The 23189-nt window shown below is 41.3% G+C and overlaps 1 protein-coding gene and 1 long non-coding RNA gene across 2 annotated transcripts; one reads left to right on the forward strand and one right to left on the reverse strand.

Annotated features, from left to right (window-relative positions):
- Nucleotides 1-1046: 1046 nt before the first annotated feature.
- Nucleotides 1047-20327, reverse strand: LOC137273043 (C-type lectin domain family 17, member A-like). Its single transcript, XM_067805485.1, has 3 exons — nt 20036-20327; nt 8643-8828; nt 1047-1258 (listed from the first exon to the last, which is right to left on the reverse strand). Exons 1-3 carry the CDS (start codon nt 20325-20327, stop codon nt 1047-1049), a joined length of 690 nt encoding a protein of 229 aa, XP_067661586.1.
- Nucleotides 9734-10299, forward strand: LOC137273044 (uncharacterized). The gene is made up of 2 exons (XR_010956118.1): nt 9734-9826; nt 9978-10299. It is a non-coding gene; the product is annotated as an uncharacterized lncRNA (long non-coding RNA).
- Nucleotides 20328-23189: the final 2862 nt, after the last annotated feature.

Below are 23189 nucleotides of genomic sequence, written 5' to 3' on the forward strand. Positions count from 1 at the left end.
AAAATCAGTTTCTAAAATACAGTGAGTGAGTTAAGTTTTACGCCGCACTCAGCAATATTTCAGCTATACCTCCCTCTTGCCCGAGAAATACTTTGTCATGCATCCTTTATTTCATAACACATATGCTTTACCAGCAAAATCAAACAGTTCAGTAAATGTGGGGACATTCCAAACCCATCTTCATATAGCGCATATTGAAACATTTCTCCCAGTCTGTCTTTGAATGGTAAATAGTGGTGATCTACATAAAAGGTGAACATCACGCATGTCAATACAAGGAACACGGTGTTGTGAATTATATTCACTTTCCTTCATCACCTGATTCGAAAACTTGATGGTAATAACTTTGGGATTTTACGTGCGCTTTAGCACATGATGCTTATTTCTAACACTGTTGAAAAACTTGGAAGCAGATAGTTGTGTAAGAGTAATATAAAAGCAGTGGGCACAAGTGAAAGGCAGTAATTAATGGTGATGATAGGTAATCACGCTGAACAAGAAGAAGCCAGGAACTAATCCACACATAAATAGTAATACTAGGGTAAAGTTAATGTATAACACCTACGACTATATTAGCGCTAAGAGAGCTTCAGAAATCTAGGCCATGGTATGTGACTAAGCACTGATAGGCAAAGGACAAAGGGATGATTAGTGAAGACATAGAAACAAACAGAATTATCTCAATAAATCGTTCTCAAGTGTCGAGCAGGTTTTCGTTTGTTTTGTTTGTATGAAGGTGGTATGTAAATAATTGGTCTAGACCAGACAACACAGTAATGCTAGATAACTGATTCCTGAATTCAAATGAAACACTTGGTACCTAAAATAGGGAATTGTTAAAGACAGCATTTAGAATGCTGGTTCGTCAAAGTACTCTTCACATGAGATCGATTTTGCATGTCGTTCTACATATAATTCATGTTATTGATAATGAGCTAGTGAATAAGACATGAATAATGAAATATTGAATTCCCTGGCGAGAACAATGTCTTGTTGCCAGCAACGCGAAATAAACGCTTGAGCCGATGTCTGATTACAACATGCTCTTACAGAACAATCTCGCACAGTCTGCGTCTCAGGTCGTAACATTCCGTATCAACAAGATCTCTGTAATAGAAGTACACGCAGTTCTGGTAGGACAGGTAATCAGGTTCACCAGCATCCCACTTTGTGGTTTGTGTGGATCCTGTTAACCATCTGAAGGGGCCAGTGGTGGTTGACTTGTTCATACCGACCCACACCGTCGAAGTCCCATAACCTGAAGCATTGCAAAAGGCAGATAAATTGCACAAATCATGCTTAGACTGGAATTTATAAATGTTGGTGAAACATGATTAAGCTGTTTTGTACTTATAAATGCCAATAATAGTGTTTCTTAGACAAATGTATGTAGTATATTAATACTACATTAAGCGTACATTAATGAAACATATATTTATCGTTCCTATAACTGCATTTAGATATCAGTGAACTGTTGTTGAGTCACTTAAGTGAGTAAAAATTATACATCGAGTAGTAAACACAATGGGGGCACGGGACCAAGTCCTCCCAGGATGTTAATGTATCAAATTAAGGCCCTTGTCGTCCCTTAAACCATGCCCCCATTGGGTATACTATTCATCGATGTGCAAAATTTGAGTAAAATCGGTGGAATAGTTTATGAAATAGTGACTTTTTAGTGAGCATGCATATGGGGTTGGTCTGGAAAAGGGAAAATGTTAAACATTTTGTCTTAAGTCTTAATTAATCAATTGAGGTCATCAAGAGTGTTCCCAATACCATTTCATTATAGCGTCACCATCTGCCGAGTTACATGCGAGATTTAACGAAGAGTGAGCGTGGGGTCAGTCAGACAAAAGGCTAACAATCCAACATATTGTCATACTTGTTATATATTAGTGTGGTGATAGGTGTTTTAAGCCAAATTAGCGCAGTTCTCGGCAGTTCCCCGTGGTGTTTTGCTACTATCTCCTTAGGACATACTTGTAGTGCCTGAAGAACAATGAAACCGCAGGTCTCGTCAGTCATCGCCTCACTACCATCTCAGATCACTCTAAGTGTGCATCGAGACAAGTATCAGTGCATGTATGTGTGCATCAGCTAATCTGAAATGATACACAGTCGTCTGACTAGCAAGGTGACAGCTGGCCGAAGGTGAATGAAACGCAGGTCTCGGCAGATAGGGGATTTATCCTATGAGTGAACATCGTGTACCAGTATTAGTGTGTGTGTCCCAGCTATATATAATGATGATGCACGGCTGGCTGACTAGCGAGGTGACAGTTGTCTGACGGTGAATCAAATGCAGTTATCCTGCGGTTCCCCTCACTACGGTATAGTATTGGAGTGGTTCCAAGTGAGCGCTGCGGGGGGAAGAGTCACAGTGAGTGTCTGTGTGTGTCACAGTTTTCATGATGATGGCTGACTGGATAGTAAGGGGATAGCCTTCTGAAGGTGAATGAAATGCAGCTATCGTGAATGTTCTTCAATAATGATTTGTTCAGGTTTTTTCCATGAGGAAGGCTTCTCGGGTCTGTTCCTTCCCTTGTTCTATGATGTTTTCTTTTTCTTCTTCCCAAGACCAGGCATTTACAAGACTTGGTTCCAAACGAGAGCACCAAACAAAACTCCTCTGCTAAGATTTTAATGTCAGTGAGCGCAGTGGAACTATGATCTTCTATCATGCTGAGCTTCGATTCAGTCAGAACTCTCATTTTGTCATGTTTCATTGCTTTGCGTTTAGCACCAGTTCAATCAGCCCTGTCCCTCTGGCCATTATTTCGATGCCAAGCACCACGTATGCAGTGATAATGGTGGACAACAACTCACCACTCGCAGTGCCTAATCTCATGCTGGTTACTTTTAGGGCAGTGTCTGTACCGTCCATCTAATTGATGGCGCTATAATATTTTTTGCACAATGGTCTACATGTGTACCGTTCTTGTTCAGTTTGTCATTTGATTTTGTGGAACTACTGCAAATGAATCCCATCTACAGTTGTTTTTAGTGTTTTCGCCACGTCATCCATGACAAGGTGACATTCAATTGATCGTCCATCAATCATCGATGAATATACCTGAGGCTAATAAAATAAAAATGTTTGAATGTGAAAATTGCCTCGAATGTAAAGGTGTAATCATGCTAAATAATCTTAACTCCATCGAGGTTTTTGGAGGGAGCTGTTTCCAGAGCTGCATAAATATGACAGCATTGATTTTCATCATGTTTATGCCACTGTATGTGTAACGTGTCCAGAAGTTGCACATCGTACATACCCAAGAGTGTGGGGCTTTGCAAAAATTATTCATATACATTCATTGTTTTGGAAGTGCAGTCGATAGATATCCTTTTCTTCCTCGGGCACGTCAAATCCTTTTGTATCTCCAAGATCGGCTAGTGTGTCATCGTGATAGTTCACGTATGTGTTAAACATACAGTATTAAACATTCAAATATTATTATTAGCAAAGACAGCAAGTTGTATAAGGTCGCAAGTCAATTTCACAATACTGATTTCAAATACAATACAAGTGAGAAAAAATCTAAGGCAATGAGGCACAAAATATAATATTGAAAACTGACCAAAGTCTCAGTGCGACAGAGAATCAGTTATGCAGAATGTAACCACAGCGAGTGGTCTCAGCAGCTATGAAGTGTTGTCAGTGATGTATATCCTCCAGTTATGTGAATGTGTGTCCCCCGCCACATGGCAACTTGTCTTTATATATATTTTCAGTCATTTCCCAAAAGTCCAGGCACATACGACCATTGCCAACACCGTAGAGAGATCGAGAACAACCTCCCGGAAGTAAACAAACAGAAATTCAAGGGCAGATAATTTCCAGAAAATCAGAATGCTAAAAGTGTTGGCAATCCATTATATGAAATGTGACCCATCATAATTATTATTCAAAACACTACACCTTGTGACCCAATAGTAATTATTACTTAATTAATAACAAAAATATACAGAAAATACACACTCGTAACAGTGTTTTACGTAAAAACTTTCCCGATAATGTCTCTGGCATGCACTTCAAGCTCATGAAATGCATGTTGTCGGATAGGAATATCCTAGCTATCAATATCGTGCCATCCACATTCATGGTGACTCCCTGCAGACCGGTGTAGGCATTCCCCTACATGTAAATAGAACCAATGCAGCTTTGTTGTTGCTCATACAACCGGAATTTGATCCCTTTCATGATTTCAACAATGAATTTGATCCCTTTCATGATTTCAACAATGCTGCCCAGTGGTTCACCAAGGAAGACTTAAATGACCAACATGGAAATCCCCTGCAGATCTGCCAGGATGACAGCATGCTGTTGATGTCATCCAGTTTGGACAGCTTGCCGTCGAAGACTGGAGATATCATCCATTCATCCTCATTGTTGTGGATGAGGTCATACCGCTTGTTGCTGACTGCTCCTTTGGTGTCAATGAAATCACCTTGGTCATTGTTGGTACTGCCGGCTGGTACTTTATCGCATCTGTAAATGTTGTTTTTCAGTTGCAAAGTGAACAGTTTGCCGTCGATGCCAGGATCGTCGAATCTGCACATATCCCTGAGGGAAGAGATTGGTATGCTGGCATATGTTCTCAGTCGAATAGTTCCTGGACTCGAACCTTCAGTCATTGCTTGACATGCATCGTGACGCTGAGGTATCCTATATACAGATAGGTTCGTGTTTTATGTCTAAAACCAATGTTTTTAATTTTGAGATGTTGCCTCCCGTTAATTTGTTGTCTTGATGTGATGTAAACCATTCGCTACTAGTACACCACCGTTAAATTAGCATGGAGAGCTTTCACCTTGAACATAATCTGTCATGCTAAGCTGATTAGGATGAACGCACAGCTTGCAGTAAGGGAGGATGCTTGGCAAATTCGATACCATGACGGTTTGCCAAGGTGTGACATCGTTCTTGGAAAACCCAAGCATTTTGGCAGTGGCCTGCCTTGTTTGATGGATCATTCTCCTTTCATTGACTGGAGCGTGTCATCCAACTCATTGAGTTTGAAACTGGCTCCAAAGGGTTCAAAGATTTTGTCGTTCAGCATGCACACGATTACAGGATGCCATTTAGAGCATGCATACGTTGTCATAACTGTTGGCATACATTCCCGATGAACAGCTTGTTGAAGTTTCTCATGTTGAAGTTGCACATACTTACGCACCAGGTGTGTTTTAGCTTAAAAGCAACGACATTGATCCGAGAATGGTTCCCACTTTCGAGCAGAATTAGGTTTTCGTCATGAACGTCAAAATGGTACAAACTTGATTTGACAACCCAATGCAATTCTGGCAGAATCAGTTTGCCCTGTGGTGCGCATTGACCTGTTATGTTGTGACAGTAAATGACATGCTTTAAGATCCGCTGAGTAGGAGTTATATTTTCAGGCATACTACCAGATCAGACCCTGCCTGAAAAAAATTGGCCCGCCATTTCTGCAGGACAAGCGTGGGACATGATAAACAATCCATACTATCGGTTGGCTTACAAACGCATTTTCTGCGAATTTGACATCGATCCGATTTGGCCTTTCCCATTATTCACGATGAGCCTCTTGTGAAAACCAGCAAAGAGCTGTTTTACAAATCATATCGTTACCTTGTGACAAACGAGTGGAATGACGATTACACGGCGTTTGTGGCTTTTGACGAATGAATACCGCAAATACAGCAAATGAATACTGCACTTGGATATTTTGACACTGGATCTTCAGATCCAATCTCAACTGCAGAGTCTCCTTCCCGATGGTGTGTTTTAAGAGTTGATCACTCATGAAATTGCTCGTGAATGAGCTGTCTTTGCAGAGACTTATGGGAACTGATTTTGCTTGCAGTACAAATTCCAGCTCTGACTTTAACCGGCAGATTTGCCACCAGTACTCAGCACTGGACAATCATCAAGGACAAGAGCGACACACTGTGGAATGTCAACCTGAACGTGCCCGAGTAATCAATGAAAGGCATCTTGTTAATTCCCGAGGAGTACTATGAACCATTCGAAAGAGACAGCAATGCAATCCACGGACGACAACAGCCTGCATAGGAGCAGTCGTTGCATCAACAATGGCAGTGAAGGGATCACTGTTCACATCACCAAGAAGACTCAAACCGAGGACATATTGAACTTGTTACCATGACAACAACATTTCTGTACAAATTTATGATGGCAGTGTGACTGCCACAAGCACCTACAAATTATCATGTGGTAGTAAACCCTCACATGATGATTTGAAAAAAAAATCGACAAATGAATAACGTTCATCACAACGCATATCATAGTCAGCTTGCTGGCCATAGGTTATGTGCACTTGAGCAAAATAATCACCAGACATCTGGCGCCCAAGTTCAACAAGAAACATCAAATGTATGTTCCTTAAGCCCTCTTCGTCAACTTCGAAGCCCTCGTCAAAAACGTTGACATCATTGCTCCATCCTCAGAAAAAAGTTTCACGCACAAAATGCAGGAACACGAAGCCTGCGGGTTTGGTTACGCAGTGGTCCGATGCGGCGGACGCACGAATGCTGCCAACGCCACAGAAACGTTTCTCGCAATGCTTACAATGCCAAGAGGGAAATATGAGGGAAGAGATGTTGGATCAGTGCAAGTACATAGGCGCCACTCACACGTGTGCCACCTGAACCTCAGAATCGATCCCAACGCCACCATGAGACCTTCAGAGAAATGTGCTCCAAACAGCACAGTTTGGATCACACATGGCCAAAGAGCAGTAATACCACATTAGCTGCCATTACATGCGGATAAACATGGATGCCTGCGCCAGTATGTAGTGAGTCACAGTGAGTGGGGAAGACACAATATAACTCACTAAATTTTCCGGCAGGTGTCAGGTTATTGTCCACCATCGTGGTCACACCCATAGCGCTAGGCATAGACATAACAGTTCTAGCAGCAGGGTTAGCGGGATTGGCGCATAAGTTCTTATCTCATATAAAGTATTTAGATAAGACGAAATTAAAACTCTGTCTGAAGCGAAGTTAAACACAAATGATGATCATATTTCCATTGCACTCACAGAGAGTAAAATCTCCAAAGTTTCGTTTCGTGCTCTCAGAGCGCGCAAGACACCAAAGAAAGAAAGAAGAAATTCAAACCAAAGCAGCAGCATCAGCAAAGACGAGGGTCATAGAAGAAGCCTTCCTTGCGAAATCCAAGCAAATTATGGAAGGAGATTCACAATAAATTGTTTCCTTGATGTTGACATAGCCACACGCTGAGCAAGACAGCTGTAGCTCAGTCAGCTATAAACTGCCAAAGCTATGTACACATACAGTAACACAGGAAAGTGTTGGAGAGTGATGTCAGCAACGTGCTATTTTTTCCCCTAAACATTCAAACGACTGAGAGGGACATCACTCAAAACTTGTACACCGGCAACTCAGGTGAGTTCTTTTGACTTTTCTTGTTGATTATGTGTAGACACCCCAGAGAGTAGTGTTTCGGCTGAGATACAGTTCAGATGTGGTTCAAAAAAGCAGATGATTATTAACGCTCATGGCGATAACTATAAAAATATGTGTGATTTTGATATTTCCCAGTTTAGGTTGAATTAACAGGTTACGTTTTTTCTGTTCCTGCTGTTTGTATCACCCACTGAATGACTGCAAGATTAAAAGAACTCATTTTATCACTTGTTGGGACACGAGTTTCCCATGCAGGCTTATGTGTGGGGATGTCCTTGTTTGTAGCCTGGGTCAGTGACCTACATAGCAAGCATACCGGTCGCTCATGTGGTGCAGCCTGAACGTTCATGTTAAGAACGCTCTGCCTGTCACTTGGCTCAGACATCTAGGGTTAACATTCTCAGTAAGAGCATTAGGCCAAGTTAAACGTTAGACGACTTATCGATCACCCAGAGAGACAGACAACCGGCTGCCAGCATATGTGTGAGAGTACTATATACAACTGTGGAACGGAACTGGTGTCCCCGAAAAAGTCTTAATCAGGAAGATTTGGTGGGAAGATGATCTCGGAATATCACTCCCTATACTATTTCTGTACATACAGAATGAATGCTTTATCGTAATGGTGAAATTGTAGACAAACCACAGAACTTTATTGAAAAGGGATGGACAAAAGGTACTCTCCACAATGAGCTTATTGGATACCGACGCGTTTATCTGAAAAATACCTAGGTGCGGGTATGTATCTTTTTTATGCTCTCTTTTAGCAATATTCCAGGAGTGGGCTTCACGCAGTTGACCCATGTGGAGAATTGAACCTGATCTTCAAAAAGTAGACGCTTTAATCACTAGTCTAAATCTTCGCCTCTGAACCTACATGAGTGTGTGGTTTTTAACGTTTATTGTCTTCATTTGAATTTTTTCCAAAATGTATAAGTTTAATTGCTTGACACTGTGTGAGAGAAGGTGTTAACACATTTATTTCATCAGCGATATTTAAGCCATACGGCGACCAATTGCAAGTATACACATAAAAGCATATATATCATAAACACATTGTCATATAAAAGATCCAATGAGTCATACATATTTCCATTTAACAAACTTAGGAGTTTATACGAAAAGAAGAGTGGGGTCTGCGGATGCAGTGATGGAGATTTTATACAAAACCGAACACTTCCATATGTTCTTTTATATAGTTTTACCTCCGTCGCTGAGATAGCTTTTGAAGAAACTATGCCTGGTATCTGTGTCAAGGACCGCGAGCCGACCACCATCATCCTGGCATGCGGTAAAGCTATCATCCCAGTCTTTGAGCTCAGGTGCAGGGCTGATTTTGAAGCAAAGGTTGGCTGACTCCGCAAAGACATAACCCAGTCCTGTAGGACAAGCTGCAAATAAGAGATCTTCAAAATGTATATGGCTTGGGTGCACATCATTTAGCAGCTGTGACCAAATAATTGAAATCTGCCATTATCATGCGGAAAACTTATGCTTCAATGTTATTTCTGACAACAGACATGGTCATTTATTCAAATATGGTGGCAGAACTATTTCTGGTAGCTGTACCCAAGTGGACTGAGGCGCCTGTAAAATACTATGTGCCTGGATAGAGCGACCTACCACTGGTTATGGGTATGAACTGGGAGATTCATGTGGCTACTGCCTTCTGAAATACTCGCTGCTTCTCTGTTAGAGTGACACGGTCCGGATCTATGGCTACATTGCTAATATTTCAGCCACATCATGACCTAGGTCTTTGACGGTAATACGTGAACAGAATTGATATGTGAACATGCATGTGTTACATTTAGTGACATCAGTTGTTTCAACAAGGTTTGGTGTTTCAGTGTGCATAAAAATAAATGCATGACGCCATGAGGCTATCGAGATGTTAAAAATTTATGTTAAGCACCACAAACATTAAAAGACGTACATTATTGATAAACATAGCCATAAAAATGTATGCTGATTGGTACGCTAGTACAGGTGCATTTGGAGGACAATAAGTGTTTATTAGAAATAGCAATGCTTGATAGAATGAATGTTTTCCTGCACCATTGGTTCTAAAACCAGGGATTTGGAAAATGGCGTCATCGTGGCCAGAGTTTATATTCATGCTGAGGAAAGTGTTCAGAGTCAGTAGCAAGTTTGACAGCGAGATTTTCAGTTTGCTACCGGCCAAATACGTAAGGATTTCTGAAGTCACTCATGAAGTGTTACTAGCAATGTTTATGATTGTTGATTTTTTTCCTTTAAACTATGTCACACTATCTTGGGTTTTCTTCGATTTCAGAATTAAAGAGTTGCCTGTTGGACCATTCGTGAAAACTCTCAGTGGCTCTGTGTACAGTTAATCATCGTAATGGGTGAATGAGCTCAGAGGAAGGTAATGTCTACAAACAATATACTTCTAGATAGCGAAGACGTTGAGCGCGATGATGACGACGTAGCACGACCCTGGCTCTCAATCAAATCTCTTTCAACCTATACCGTACAATTTGATCTATCACACTATATTTGGTTTTCTTCGATTTCAGGATTAAAGAGTTGCCTGTTGGACCATTCGTGAAAACTCTCAGTGGCTCTGTGTACAGTTAATCATCGTTTTCACTTAAAAGTCCAACGTTTGCTACTTCATAGGGGAATTACATAGTTACTGTTCCATCGTCTTTATTCATACGATCGTTGGAATACGAATTGAAGTGAACCATACTGGAGACAGCACACAACCCCGTCGAACACTTTTGTTCAGAAGCTTTCTCTGTGTTCTTTGGGTCTTTGGACTTTCGGCATGGTAATTATCTCTAACAGTTTCCATAGTTGAGGGATTATGGGTGAATTAAAAGATTGTTTGAGCTTGTTTGGGAAACGTTTATTGAGCTTTTCGGGGATAACGCTGCTGCACTGGGAAACCGCTGTCAGCTAATGCAATCAAATTAAGCATGCACGTAATTTGTTTTTGAATTAAGTTTTTGAGAGTGTGTCCGTTTTAGTCCCTATATAAAAGGAGTCACACCAGAAAACTGTGATCAGTCCATTTACAGATAGTACATGCTTTTGGTATATAACCAAAACACTAGTACTTATCGACTCCCATTCCATGTGTCACACACAAAACGTACTGGAAATTTGTCATGCGAGATATTCTCTGTACTTTGTACACAGTCGTGAGTTAATTATTGTAGTCATCCGAAAGAAGGATGTAATAACACCCGAGCAAACCCTCTGGGTAGAAACTATTGCCCGAACGATACAGATAATAGTTCAGTATCTCTTGTCAGTACTGTTTCTCTGTTTGTCCAGTTTCTCAATACGGTAGCGTTATTAGGGGTTCGCATTATGATCAAAGTTTGAACGATCGTAGGCAGTTATTTAAAAGTACAATACTCTGAAAAAAACAGCTACACCAACAGCTACATTGTTCATATTACTCAAGTACGGCATTGTCATTTATGGAATCCGAAAATGGACATTGTCGCATTGCGACATAGCGACACTTTTCAAGGTCAAGGTCACATTTCCTCAAAATGGCGCGATGTCGCACTGTCAAGGTTTATTAAAATATTGACCATAGTATGCATTTAAGAAATTGACTAAACCGCGACACGCGACACGCGACAATGCTACAAAATATATGTCGCGTTGTCGCCCTTTTCGATAACCGGTGGCATACGTAGAAAGTCAATTTGCTGTGCAGAGTTAGTCTCGTAGTCAGGTTGTGAGAAAATGAAATATTGTTAAAATTCAAGCCACATCGGCAGAAACATCAGGTGATGTCCTCGAATTGGTCACTATATTCCATAATGTGGCTCCTGACAGTTTCATGGTACAGTCCTGTCCGACGCTGATGAATTTGTCTGAGATCTGCCTCTGTTCAGCCAGCAGTGGCTGGATATCAAGTAGAATGAGATATCATTTAAGACACCTCAAAGGCAGTTTAGGTCGGCTTTGAGCGTGATAATGGGAAAGCGTCTTACGTGTGAACTGTTAGCAGTAGGATATTACAAACAGTGACATCTCTTGGAGTTGTCTACACTTGTAATGCCAGAAACCAGCTTTCTCTCCCTCACTCCGGGACGCTCCACTACGCTACACTACACTCCGATCTTCTCACTCTTCCGTCGCTCCACTCCACTCACCCAAGGTTTATTGGTAAATAGCAAGGTATTTCATTACAATAATGTATTGTGGTGTCCGTTTTCGTTTCTATTTGAATTCTTTGTTATTAATTCTGCACATAGCCTGATTCACAATATGCCTGATAATTTTCTCATACGGATACTATATCCAGCGATACACATGTACTTGTATTGTTTCAAACCTACAGTTGCTATATCATAATAATTTTCAGCGTAATGGTCAGTCTGAATGCAACCATTCCATTAAGCAACGACACTCGACCACTCTGGACTTCACGGCTAGATGTACGTTCATTTATTATTGTTCTGAAAATATCGAAAAATAATCATGCTTTTTTTTTGTTTGTTTGTTTGTTTGTTTTTTGTTTTTGTTTTTTTTTTGTTTACATTCCGCCGTAACTAATAACATTTTGATGAAATGCCGCATTAAAGAGCGTCGCGCTTTGTTAATTTATTGACTACTGCATGTATCATAACATATTGACTAAAACGTGACACACGACACCGCGACAACGCGACATTTGGATGAAATGTCGCATTGTCACGTGTTGCGTTGTAGTCAGTATGTTATAATGTCGCGTTGTCGCGTTTTATTAGTTACAGCAGAGTCTAAAAACTATCACACGCATGATTATCTTTACATGCTTTTTAAGAGCTGAGATACCCGTGAATCGAACTCAGAACAATGATAAATGAACGACCATGTTGCCGTGTAGTGTATGGGTTAAGAGTGCGTGGTTAATGGTATGGCGTATTCAAACTGTCCATTTTGCTGAGGAATATTATGATTGAGTAGGTGCATGTTTGAAACGATACAAGTATACAAGTATCGGTGGATATAGTATCCATATCAGAAAAAGCATGATATATATTGTGAATCATCTCACATGTGCAGAGTTAATAAGACAGTATTCAAATAGAACTAAAAACAGACATCGAAACACATTAATGTAATGAAATACCTTGTTAATTTGCGAAACTTCTTAAACCTTGAGAGAGTGGAGCGGCGGAGGAGTGACGACAGGTGTGAAGCGAAGCGGAGAGGAGTGGGCTAGGATGGAGTGGATTAGAACGGAGCGCCGGAGGAGTGAAGGGGGAGGAGGGGAGGGGAGGGGAGAGGTGTGATGTGGAATGGAGTGAAGGTCTGCCGTGAAAATAATTTCGCAGAGAGTAAGAGTTGCTCATGCGAATTTTTATGGAAGTTGATACAATGACAGTGATATGGAATCCGTGGAGGGACATTGTCTTGTCGCATTGTCGCCCTCTCAAACACAAGCAATATGAGGCGAAAATTAACCAAAGCGCGACAATGCGACAATGCTACAACGCGACATTTCGCGCATTTATCGCATTGTCGTGATGTCGCGTTTTGAATAACATTTTCTCTGTTCCTCCAAAGTGCGACACGCGACAAAGCGACAATTTTCAGCGTCAGAATATGTCGTGTTGTCGCACTATCTAAGATGTGTAAAGAAAAACTAAGCATTTACTAAAACGCTACTAAAACGCTACTTCCAGTGGTTTTTAAAATGAAGTACTGCTCGAAATGGCAGTTGGGCTGCAGAGTAGGAGGAGGGAGGGAGGGAGAGTTTGTTTCTGGCACTTCAAGGGTACGCAAAACGATTTCATCATTTCTAATAATCCATCCCTCCAAAACAAACGCATAGGCGATTTGTATTTTTACAACTCTAGTCATTACCTGTTGTGTTCACACAATCGTCAAAATATGTAAGAAAAGTGTTGATAACATGATTTTACTCAATTTACTGACTGGCAATAAAAATCCAGATTGCTTTCCGAAATTGACATTCGTTTTGAAGGCGTTTCAAGGTCAAATCACTACGTCACGTCTTGACTCGACACGGAACGTCGCCATTCAAAGAGTGCATGCTGGAGATTACCAATCTTCTGTTGTCAGGCGTCTGAATGTTAGTCTGAGCAAGAAATAACGACAGATATAAGATGTCACGGGCCCCGTGCATGCAGAGTTACCACTGCAGCTCAACATCGGTACATCCAGGTACTACAGTTGGGTGATCGTACTCCAACTGGTGAGAGCACAACAGCCAGAGCACCAGGGCTTCAGAGGATGTCAGATCAAATATACGGTACAGGTTGAAAGAGATTCGTTTGAGAGCCAGAAAACCCGACGTTAGGGTCGTGCTACGTCGTCATCATCGCGCTCAACGTCTTCGCTATCTAGAAGTATAACATTATTCGTTGTTTTATAGACATTACCTTCTTCTAAGCTCATTCACTCATTACTCATGAAAATTTCAGGCACTAAAGTATATCTATGGACGAGTACTACATGTTTGAAAATTTTCTCAATAGATTTCTCGTCTATGCGCATACTCTCTCTGGATCCGATAGTATATCACAATGATAACAGTCCATTTGTCAGACGCTTTCCCATTATCACGCTCAAAGCCGACCTAAACTGCCTTTGAGGTGTCGAATGGTTAAGTGATATCTCATTCTACTTGATATCCATCCACTGCTGGCTGATCTCAGACAAATTCATCAGCGTCGGACAGGACTGTACCATGAAACTGTCAGGAGCCACGATATGGAACATAGTGACCAATTCGAGGACATCACCTGATGTTTCTGCCGATGTGGCTTGAATTTTAACAATATTTCATTTTCTCACAACCTGTCATCTTGATATCGCCGAAATGTCCAAAGTGATTAATGTGTATGGTGCTGGGATTCGAACTTATGATAATAGTTATCTGGTGTGACTAAGAGACATTAATCTGCACAGCAAATTGCCCCGCCTTGAATGACATGGCAACCGCGTGCCGTGATTACAATGTAAAGTTGTGCAAATAATTGTCTTGTTGCTAAAACACACTTGATTGGCTAAATACATTTATGTATAAAAGAGTTTTCAAACCAACGATTAAGATTTGCATTATGTTGAAGAAAAGCAGCCCAACTGCCATTTCGAGCAGTACTTCATTTTAAAAACCACTGGAAGTAGCACTTTAGTAGCGTTTTAGTAAATGCTTAGTTTTTTCTTTACACATCTTAGATAGTGCGACAACACGACATATTCTGACGCTGAAAATTGTCGCTTTGTCGCGTGTCGCACTTTGGAGGAACAGAGAAAATGTTATTCAAAACGCGACATCACGACAATGCGATAAATGCGCGAAATGTCGCGTTGTAGCATTGTCGCATTGTCGCGCTTTGGTTAATTTTCGCCTCATATTGCTTGTGTTTGAGAGGGCGACAATGCGACAACAAGACAATGTCCCTCCACGGATTCCATATCACTGTCATTGTATCAACTTCCATAAAAATTCGCATGAGCAACTCTTACTCTCTGCGAAATTATTTTCACGGCAGACCTGATGCGTGTCGCCGTTTTCGTCTGATTCCAGAGCTCACTGCTCAGACCATTCCAGAACTTCCATGTATCCACTGGAAACCATTATATCATAACGGGATACCACCTGTCCTGATGCAACATCACTGACAAAACCCTCAAAGGTGGTGCTGTAATCATGACATTGTCCACAAAACGTCGTCTGTGTCTCTGTGACAGGGGACTTGTTTCCATAGACAGTTCGCATTCAACATTTCCAGTAGTGACCGATGGCAAGGAGCCTGTGTCATAGAAAGGAATCACTTTGAGTGTGGTTCTCTGATGAATGGGGATCGGACATGTGCACAGCGGAGAACCCCTGTAGTTGTTGTTTAAGCACATTTGACAGGTGTGGACAAAATATATGAGTATCTCGGACTATTTGTTATTCCCGTCATAAAATTTGTGGCCCAGGACTGACAAAATCACGTGACGAAAGCCGTTCCTTGCATGGAATGCTATGTATTTACTTCCACACACAATGTTTGAATACCAGCAGATCTGTTGCATGTAGAGTACGCGTGGGATGGAATGAAGAAACGTTTATGGCGTTTTCCGAATTCGCCAGATACCGTTCAGGATTTAGCGGTATAATTGCAGAGAATGTGGCAAGCAAGAATCATCGCTCATCTCAAAATCTCTAATCGAATCACAGAGGACTCAAACTGACAGTTACATGTTCTTATAGCCTCTGGCATCATGCCCACGGTTATGAAACCAACATTGTTCATCGTGTCATCATTGGGTCTGGAATTTTCTTCATTCGTTCGTAACACGTCACTGGCCACTGTGTGTGATCGTTGGGACTTCACATTTTAGGCAGCCATTCCTGAGAAGACCTAGGACTGAGAAACCACATGGCAAAACGCGCGCGTGTGTATAATAAGTGAGAGAAATACAGGAGGCTTGGTTTCCTGGAAGTACCGTCTGGCCACTGCTCAACTTCCCCGCATGAGTTACTTCACACACGACAAAGGCTAGTTTCTTTCAAATGTGTACATGAATTATAGTGATACTGCTTAAATGTCACAATTCCAATTGCTGTTTAGTGCTTTAGTGTTCATAAATGTCTAAATGCTGAATCCGCGTGTTTGTCGTTTGTGTATCCTGTAATTGTAACAACACTTTAATCCATTATAACCAGCCTTTGGTGCGTAGAGACTGTCGACTCCTCTCTTGTCATTTTGTTTTGAAGCGCTGTAGAGAGTCGACAACAACCACACACAACACACCACACACCACCACCACTTCCACACATCACACACCACCATACACCACCACTACACACCTTTACCATCACTACCACAAACACCAACACCACCATACACCACACATCACCACCACCTGCACCCTAACATCAACACCAAACGTCAAGATCACCACACACCACCACTACCAAACACCACCGCCATCAACACCCCAGCCCACCCCTACACGCCACTACAACAACAACCACCATTCGAAACCACCACACAGTACACACCCCATGCACACACCAAGACAACCACAACCACCACACATCACCACCATCACCCCCAACCCACTCCCCATCCCCCCACACACATACACAGCACCAACACAAATACCACTCCACACACTACCACCACCACACACCACCAACAACAACACCTCCAAATGCACCACCACACGTCACCATCACCTGCACCACCACACACGACCACACACAACCATCCCTCAACATCACACTCCACCACCACTGAACACCACACACACACACTCCACACACCTCACACCAACACCGACAACAACTCCACACACTACCACCACCACACACTACAACACCACACACCACACACCACACTACCACCGCCACTCTCCACACACCGCACATTAACGCCAAAACCAAGTCCACACATCAACACCACCACGCTCCACACACCAAACACCAAACACCAAAACCACTACCACTACACGCCATATAGTACCATCACCACCACAAGACATCACACACCAAACACCACCACCACCACACGTAATACGCCACACAACATTTATAATTTGATATGTCAAACAAACTGAATGATGTACAGAACTGCACGTATTAGAATTAAGCTTTGAATTTGATATTATTCACTTCAAACGCACTGAAAAGCGGGGTTCGATTTCACACGTAGGTGCAATATTTGAAGCCCATTTGTGGTGTCCCCCGCCTTGATATACTGGAATACTGCTAAAAGCGGCGCAACAATATATTCATGCGGTCTGTCAGTTCAAATCTTATTTCATAGCCACGCAAATGGGGTCAGTAGTTTGAGAGCAATGACAAATCAAGTTTAAAATTTTGTGTAAATGCATCTGACAGGGGAACACTAATGATATATGACAATTGCTACACCATAAAAATTTTAATCTTTGTACAACCACTTGACACCTTACTTTAGATATTCAGTGAGTCATAAGTGAGTCACACGTAAGTCATGATGATAAATTTCACAGCACTAAATACCTAAAATGGAGGTGCGTTTAAGAAACATATTACACAATTTCATCTAATCACACACCCCGTTAAGGTCCGGGTAGAATAAACCTTTAGCAACCCATGCTTGTCGTGAAAGGCGACTAACGGGATCGGGGATCCGTTCCCAATTGCGCAGGTCCATGCTCATGCTGTTGATCACTGGATTGTCTGGTCCAGACTCGATTATTTACAGACCGTCGCCATATAGTTGGAATTTTGTACGACGTAAAACTAAGCTCACACATCTAATCACAGTGGTTACATGTCTGTTCAGTTATGGCTCCGTGACCAAGCGATATGTACTTTTAGTGTAATGCGTGCCCCATTCATGCACTGAACTGATTTTACTAAGAGCTACAATCGTTTATTGTTCACAGATATGGACATTCGGTGTTGTTCCTTGTGTTCCAAAATGACCAATGACTGCAGAGTGATACCTTTGATTTAACAAAATGCGCTCTGATATGCGCATTTGACCTCATAAATAGCAAGTACCTATTAATTCTATAAAAGATTTTGCTGTGTGAACACTCGAGTCGGTAAACTCATAACCCTCATTACATATTTGGACAAGAATTGAAAAATGATTTCTGGCCGGATCACTAATATTGAGTCAGGGAGAATGGGTTCTCATTTTCCAACACCTAGAAATGAACATACATTTGTTCACGAGTCTTATTCTATGTTGCTCCCTCGGCGATGGTTTCCCGTCGTTATCTAGATGTTCTTTTGTTTCTTTTACCAGCGTCATGTTCATTCTTCCGTCTCGATGCAGGTCTATCAAAGTCTGGGATGTCTGTATCGATCTCTGCATCGTCGCTTCCTAGAACACGCATAGATACCCGTGCTGTGGTCGTGGTGTCGTCAGCATCATCGTCCCATGGCTCAGACAACTGTTTATCACTTTCCCCAGGGAGGCAGCTGACCGAGCTTCTCATATCACTGATTTCCTTATAAAACCTACTCTTCCTGTCGGACCAGTGGTTTTCACAGACGATCCGGGTCGGAGATCCAACTTCGATCCCCCACAGCATGTGTGAAGTCAATTTCAAGTGCCGGAATTTCGCTTGAATATGAGTAAAATCTGAGTGAAAACATACTCACTCACACACTAGTTTTCATCTCATCGCGGCATTGCCTGCAAAATTTCTCTTCAAGCGCGCTTTGCATTGTTATCTCAATGCAATTGTTGTGAAGTTCCAGACTTACTTTACTGTGACCAGTAATATCAGTCAAGTTGTGTCTGTCTATACTGTCTATAGTTCCGACACAACACTGAGCCAGGTTCCATTAACCGACCATGCATGTCCCTTAATAAGCTTATGTTTGGGTGGCATCTCGTGGCAAAATGTCAATGTTGCTTGTTACAGCAAGTCTAAAATTAACTCTCCAAGACGAACGCTTCTTTACGCTGAATTCCAGGATGTAAAACATTTGTCCTAGTACAAACCTGCGTATTTATAACGAAATCATCCCAAGGCGTGACATTTTTAAAATTAAGCTGGACTACAGTAACGCCTGGCTAAGCTATGAAGCGAATTGCACGCCTCGGAGTACATTATGTCTGTATATGAAAAGGAATAAGTTATCACTGTTTTGTTAAATGAAACTTATGCGACTTTGAAACACATTGAAACGGATGTGCTTTGTATTCTACAGCCCCAGACATTGATTTGATTGTATGCTGTCATCTGATTGCTATGCGTAACTCAGGCATACAGAGAAACACTAAAATGTTTAATTAACACCTGAACAAAGATGTTGCAACTTATGCTATTTTATCAAAAGACGAGTGATTTTGGTTTGAACGTTTTAAAGACCGTCACAATTACTTCAAAATATGACCCCTACCCGTGACGCGCCAGTTGAAACTCCCAATTGTCATAGACTTTATCATGCAAACTAATCTCTATGGTTCGTGTTCTCCAAAAAGACACTAAATTAGTGAACAGTGACTCACCTATATGTTAGTCAATGTTGTAAATATTACACAAGTCATATATACTCAATAACGAATGTTAAGCAACACTCAATATGAAACAGTCCACTAAACAGAAAGAAATGAGGATAAGACTCACTTCATCGTTTAAAATTTAACTTTGACCATTTTGTAATAGAAAACTAAAAATAACAGTTGTGACGTGAATTACAGAGGGACCTATATTCCATAAAATCACGCATAGAGTGGCTCACAGGATGCACGTGCGTTTTGTTTAGCCCAGTTTGTTGTGTTTGTGCAATGTGACATGTTAGTTCTTACCAGGCATTGCTGACTTCAAGAGTTAGGTGTTGTTCAACTTGTGTTACTGAGAACTTTTCTTTTGCTAAAAATATCCTAAATATTAAACAACCATTCGAAGATGGTTATTGCTTAATATTGGCTGATAAATTTGTGATGATCCCTTCTTTGCGATTGGAAATGAACGTTATATATATGTTTGTTTATGAGTATTTTATCATTGTTGTGGCCAATAATCTTACCATAACAAACCTCTTAGTCGTTGTAAGCTGTTCCTTATTTATACTTATAGTTTTGCTGTTACACACCCTATGGTTTCATTTCATTCTGTTACGTCTCAAGAATCTGAAATCAAACCAACTTACTTTCACGATAGTAGATTGCGCCATGAGCGGGTGATGAACTGGCGGTGACGAGAACGTCATACAAACCGCAAACATCTCCATCATGTCTGAGATACACACAGTCCTGTTGGCGACAAAGTCGTGCACAGTGGCCAACGTCAGATATGCCCGTTTGTGTGATAGATGGTGATGCTGTAACTTCCACGTTGTCAAGACTTTCAATCCTGTGATAAAACGATCTTCCGCAAATACACCCACTCGCAATACTTATCACTAACCAGCATGTGACCACAGCAGTTGACTTGGCGTTCATTTTTCGCTAAGCTGAGTTGCTTCTGCGCCTCCCGGTTGCGACAATCTGAGTATAAGTCTGTAGATCAATTCTGAAGCTCACTTCAAAAATCGTTATTGCACACAAGACCTGTTCTTTCTTGTGTGTCAACACATACACTTGACACGACCGATTGTCTTAACGATTTTACACTGGTACAGCACCTCTAAGTTGTCAACAACACATAATTAATGTGTATAAATGCATGATACAAAGTCAACTTAGTCCAAGCAATGGATACATGATGTTGCCTGAGGGGTGCGTGCACGTACGCACGCACGCCCACACACACATAATAATAATAACAATAATCCCGGGTTCTCCACCGGGAGCACAACCCTTCTGACAATTTGGGTAATGCAGAAGGCTCCAGTGTTGGGGAGCCTCCATATTCTTCGGAAAGCTCTTGGTGGGTTCGACTAGGCACTGTTTCCTAGGAGAAGTCCCATTCGCTGTCTGGGCTGCGTGTAGAGGGCGCGAGGGCCCTGAGCTGATGATGAGCTTTACCAGTCTGACTGTGCCAGGATCACCCAAACCCTCTCTGCTGCATTTCAATTCTAGTCTGTAAAACATAATAATAAGGGCCTGATGATGTACGCCTCTTCGTGGTGGGCTTAGATAGGGGAATTTTATTCCCTGAACCAAGCGTACATCACCCAGTTAGGACTGACCCCCCGAAGATAGTTTTTACTGGGTTACTGATACACAAGGAGTAGACCATCTTTCAACTCCGCAGCCCAGTCAGCCTTCCTCCGGTAGTGATACCAACCATGCTGGAGATGGGACTTGCCCCAGGGTAAGGCACAGAACCCGACCAAGAATATCTTGGTCAGAACATCTCAAATCCACACTACTTGAGTGTGCGATTGCGACTGGATGGCCTGATAATCCACGTATTAATGGCAAGTCGCTTAAGCTACATTGAGACAATGCATGCCCATGTATGCTTACCTGACGGAGCAAAATCTCCGGCGGCTTAAACATCTTATGCCCCGTGAGCCAGTTCAACCCACAACTGGTGCCCGTCAGGAACCTTTGCATGAGCAGGATGCTCAAGTGGCAGCAGATCCCAAACTTCTTATGGACATCCGCGTGAACCTCTTCCCTCTTCCTGAAGCAAACTCTTCTGCCTTAGAGGCAACTGGCCCCGAAATTTTGGACCCTCACTCTTCCTCCTCCTCAATTGCTGACCTTTCAGTAAACCCTGTGTATATAATGTCTGTTTTACCTTTGAAAAAAAGGAGGCCAATCAAACAAACAAATATATCTTTCCCCAAAACTGAAATTCATTTATTAAATGACATTATTTCTATGAAACTTTCTGTGGACTCTTCATTACATGAAGTAAATTGTTGTGTTTATGCTGTCGCTCGAACCTTGGAGGAGTGAGTTAATATTTAACGTCACATCGGCAATATCTCAGCCATATCGTGACGAGAACATTTAATACTGAAATGAAATATATATATCTATTATAAAACCTGTCAACGAAGGACAGTAAAACAACTAGAATATCACAGATGAGGATATAAAACTAGTAACTATACCTAAAACAATTTATCTACAGAGGACAATACAAGATAAAAATGGGCTATAGATTGCTAACAACTGAAAGTAGATCACCATACCAGGGACCATGGGGACTTACAGTACCTTTGCTACCTGCATGAACCCTAGCTGGATTTACACCATCCCCCTCAGCCATCAGCAATTTGGGAAATCTAGCCATGCAAATAAAAAGACACTTACGCTACGATTAAAAACGTGAAAGTTTGAATTTACTTTGAATGTTTGTGGACTTACGTACCCTCTCAGGGGGACAATAGTTTTACACTACTTCAACTCCCTTTGAGGATACAGCCACTAACAAGCACAGTTCTGAATTTAAACTTCCAATAATAAAATATTTATCTATTTACAATTCAGTCAATAAATCTAATTCTTTTAAAAATGCAATGATTAAATGAGAGCTTGTGCTATTAAAAAGATCCTTCAGAGTTCGTGAATTAAAATACTGATCCCTTGTGATGGAATACTCAACACAGTAAAGCAGGATATGCTTGACTGTGATTCTTCCATCACAAGGGAAACAAAACGGAGGATCCTCACCTTTAAGCCAATATTTATGTGTATATCTTGTGTGGCCAATACGACATCGTCGCATGATGACCTCTTCAAATCTGGACTGACAACCCCAGTAGGTGTAGTCAATATACGGTTTTATTTCATGTAATTTATTGATACCTACTTGGGTGTCCCACTTCTTCTGCATCAGATCACGGATATATGTTCTAATGCAAGCTTTGTAATCTGAATATGGAAGAAGAAGTGGTGTCACAGATTTGTTGAGTGCAGCCTTGGCAGCAAGATCAGCCATCACATTCCCAGAAATACCTACGAGACTGGGTAACCAACAAAAGACGATGTCGTATTGGCCAGTAGCAAGAGTATTATACAGTTCAATAATTTCAATTGAAAGTGGATGTTTACAAGAAATATTTTTAATAACCTGAAGGCACGAAAGAGAGTCGGAATATATTATATACTGTTTACGTTTCGGGTGTCTTTGAATATATTTAAGAACTGTTAATATGGCGTTAGCTTCTGCTGTAAAAATAGAACTATTATCTGGTAATCTAGAAGATATTGTTCTGGATCCAATGACAGTAGCGCAAGCAACTGCACCATCGTCCTTGGACCCATCTGTAAATAAGGATTTGTAATTGTTATATGTATGTTTCAATTGATTATATTCTTGTTTATACTGAAATTCATTAGTTTCTCATTAAGTTAATGTTAGGTCAACCTGTGGCCTAACAAACTGCCAAGGGGAGAGGAAATAAG

This window comes from Haliotis asinina, chromosome 2 (assembly GCF_037392515.1).
Source record: "Haliotis asinina isolate JCU_RB_2024 chromosome 2, JCU_Hal_asi_v2, whole genome shotgun sequence".
Lineage (NCBI taxonomy): Eukaryota > Metazoa > Mollusca > Gastropoda > Lepetellida > Haliotidae > Haliotis > Haliotis asinina.

Bases quoted from the DNA above. Each gene is read 5' to 3' on its own strand.
- LOC137273043 (XM_067805485.1), bottom strand. From the start codon at position 20,327: ATGAACGCCAAGTCAACTGCTGTGGTCACATGCTGGTTAGTGATAAGT. The intron at 8,829-20,035 runs GTAAGTTGGTTT...TCTTATTTGCAG, and splicing joins CGCAATCTACTATCGTGAAA to CTTGTCCTACAGGACTGGGT. The intron at 1,259-8,642 runs GTAAAACTATAT...GCAATGCTTCAG, and splicing joins AAGCTATCTCAGCGACGGAG to GTTATGGGACTTCGACGGTG.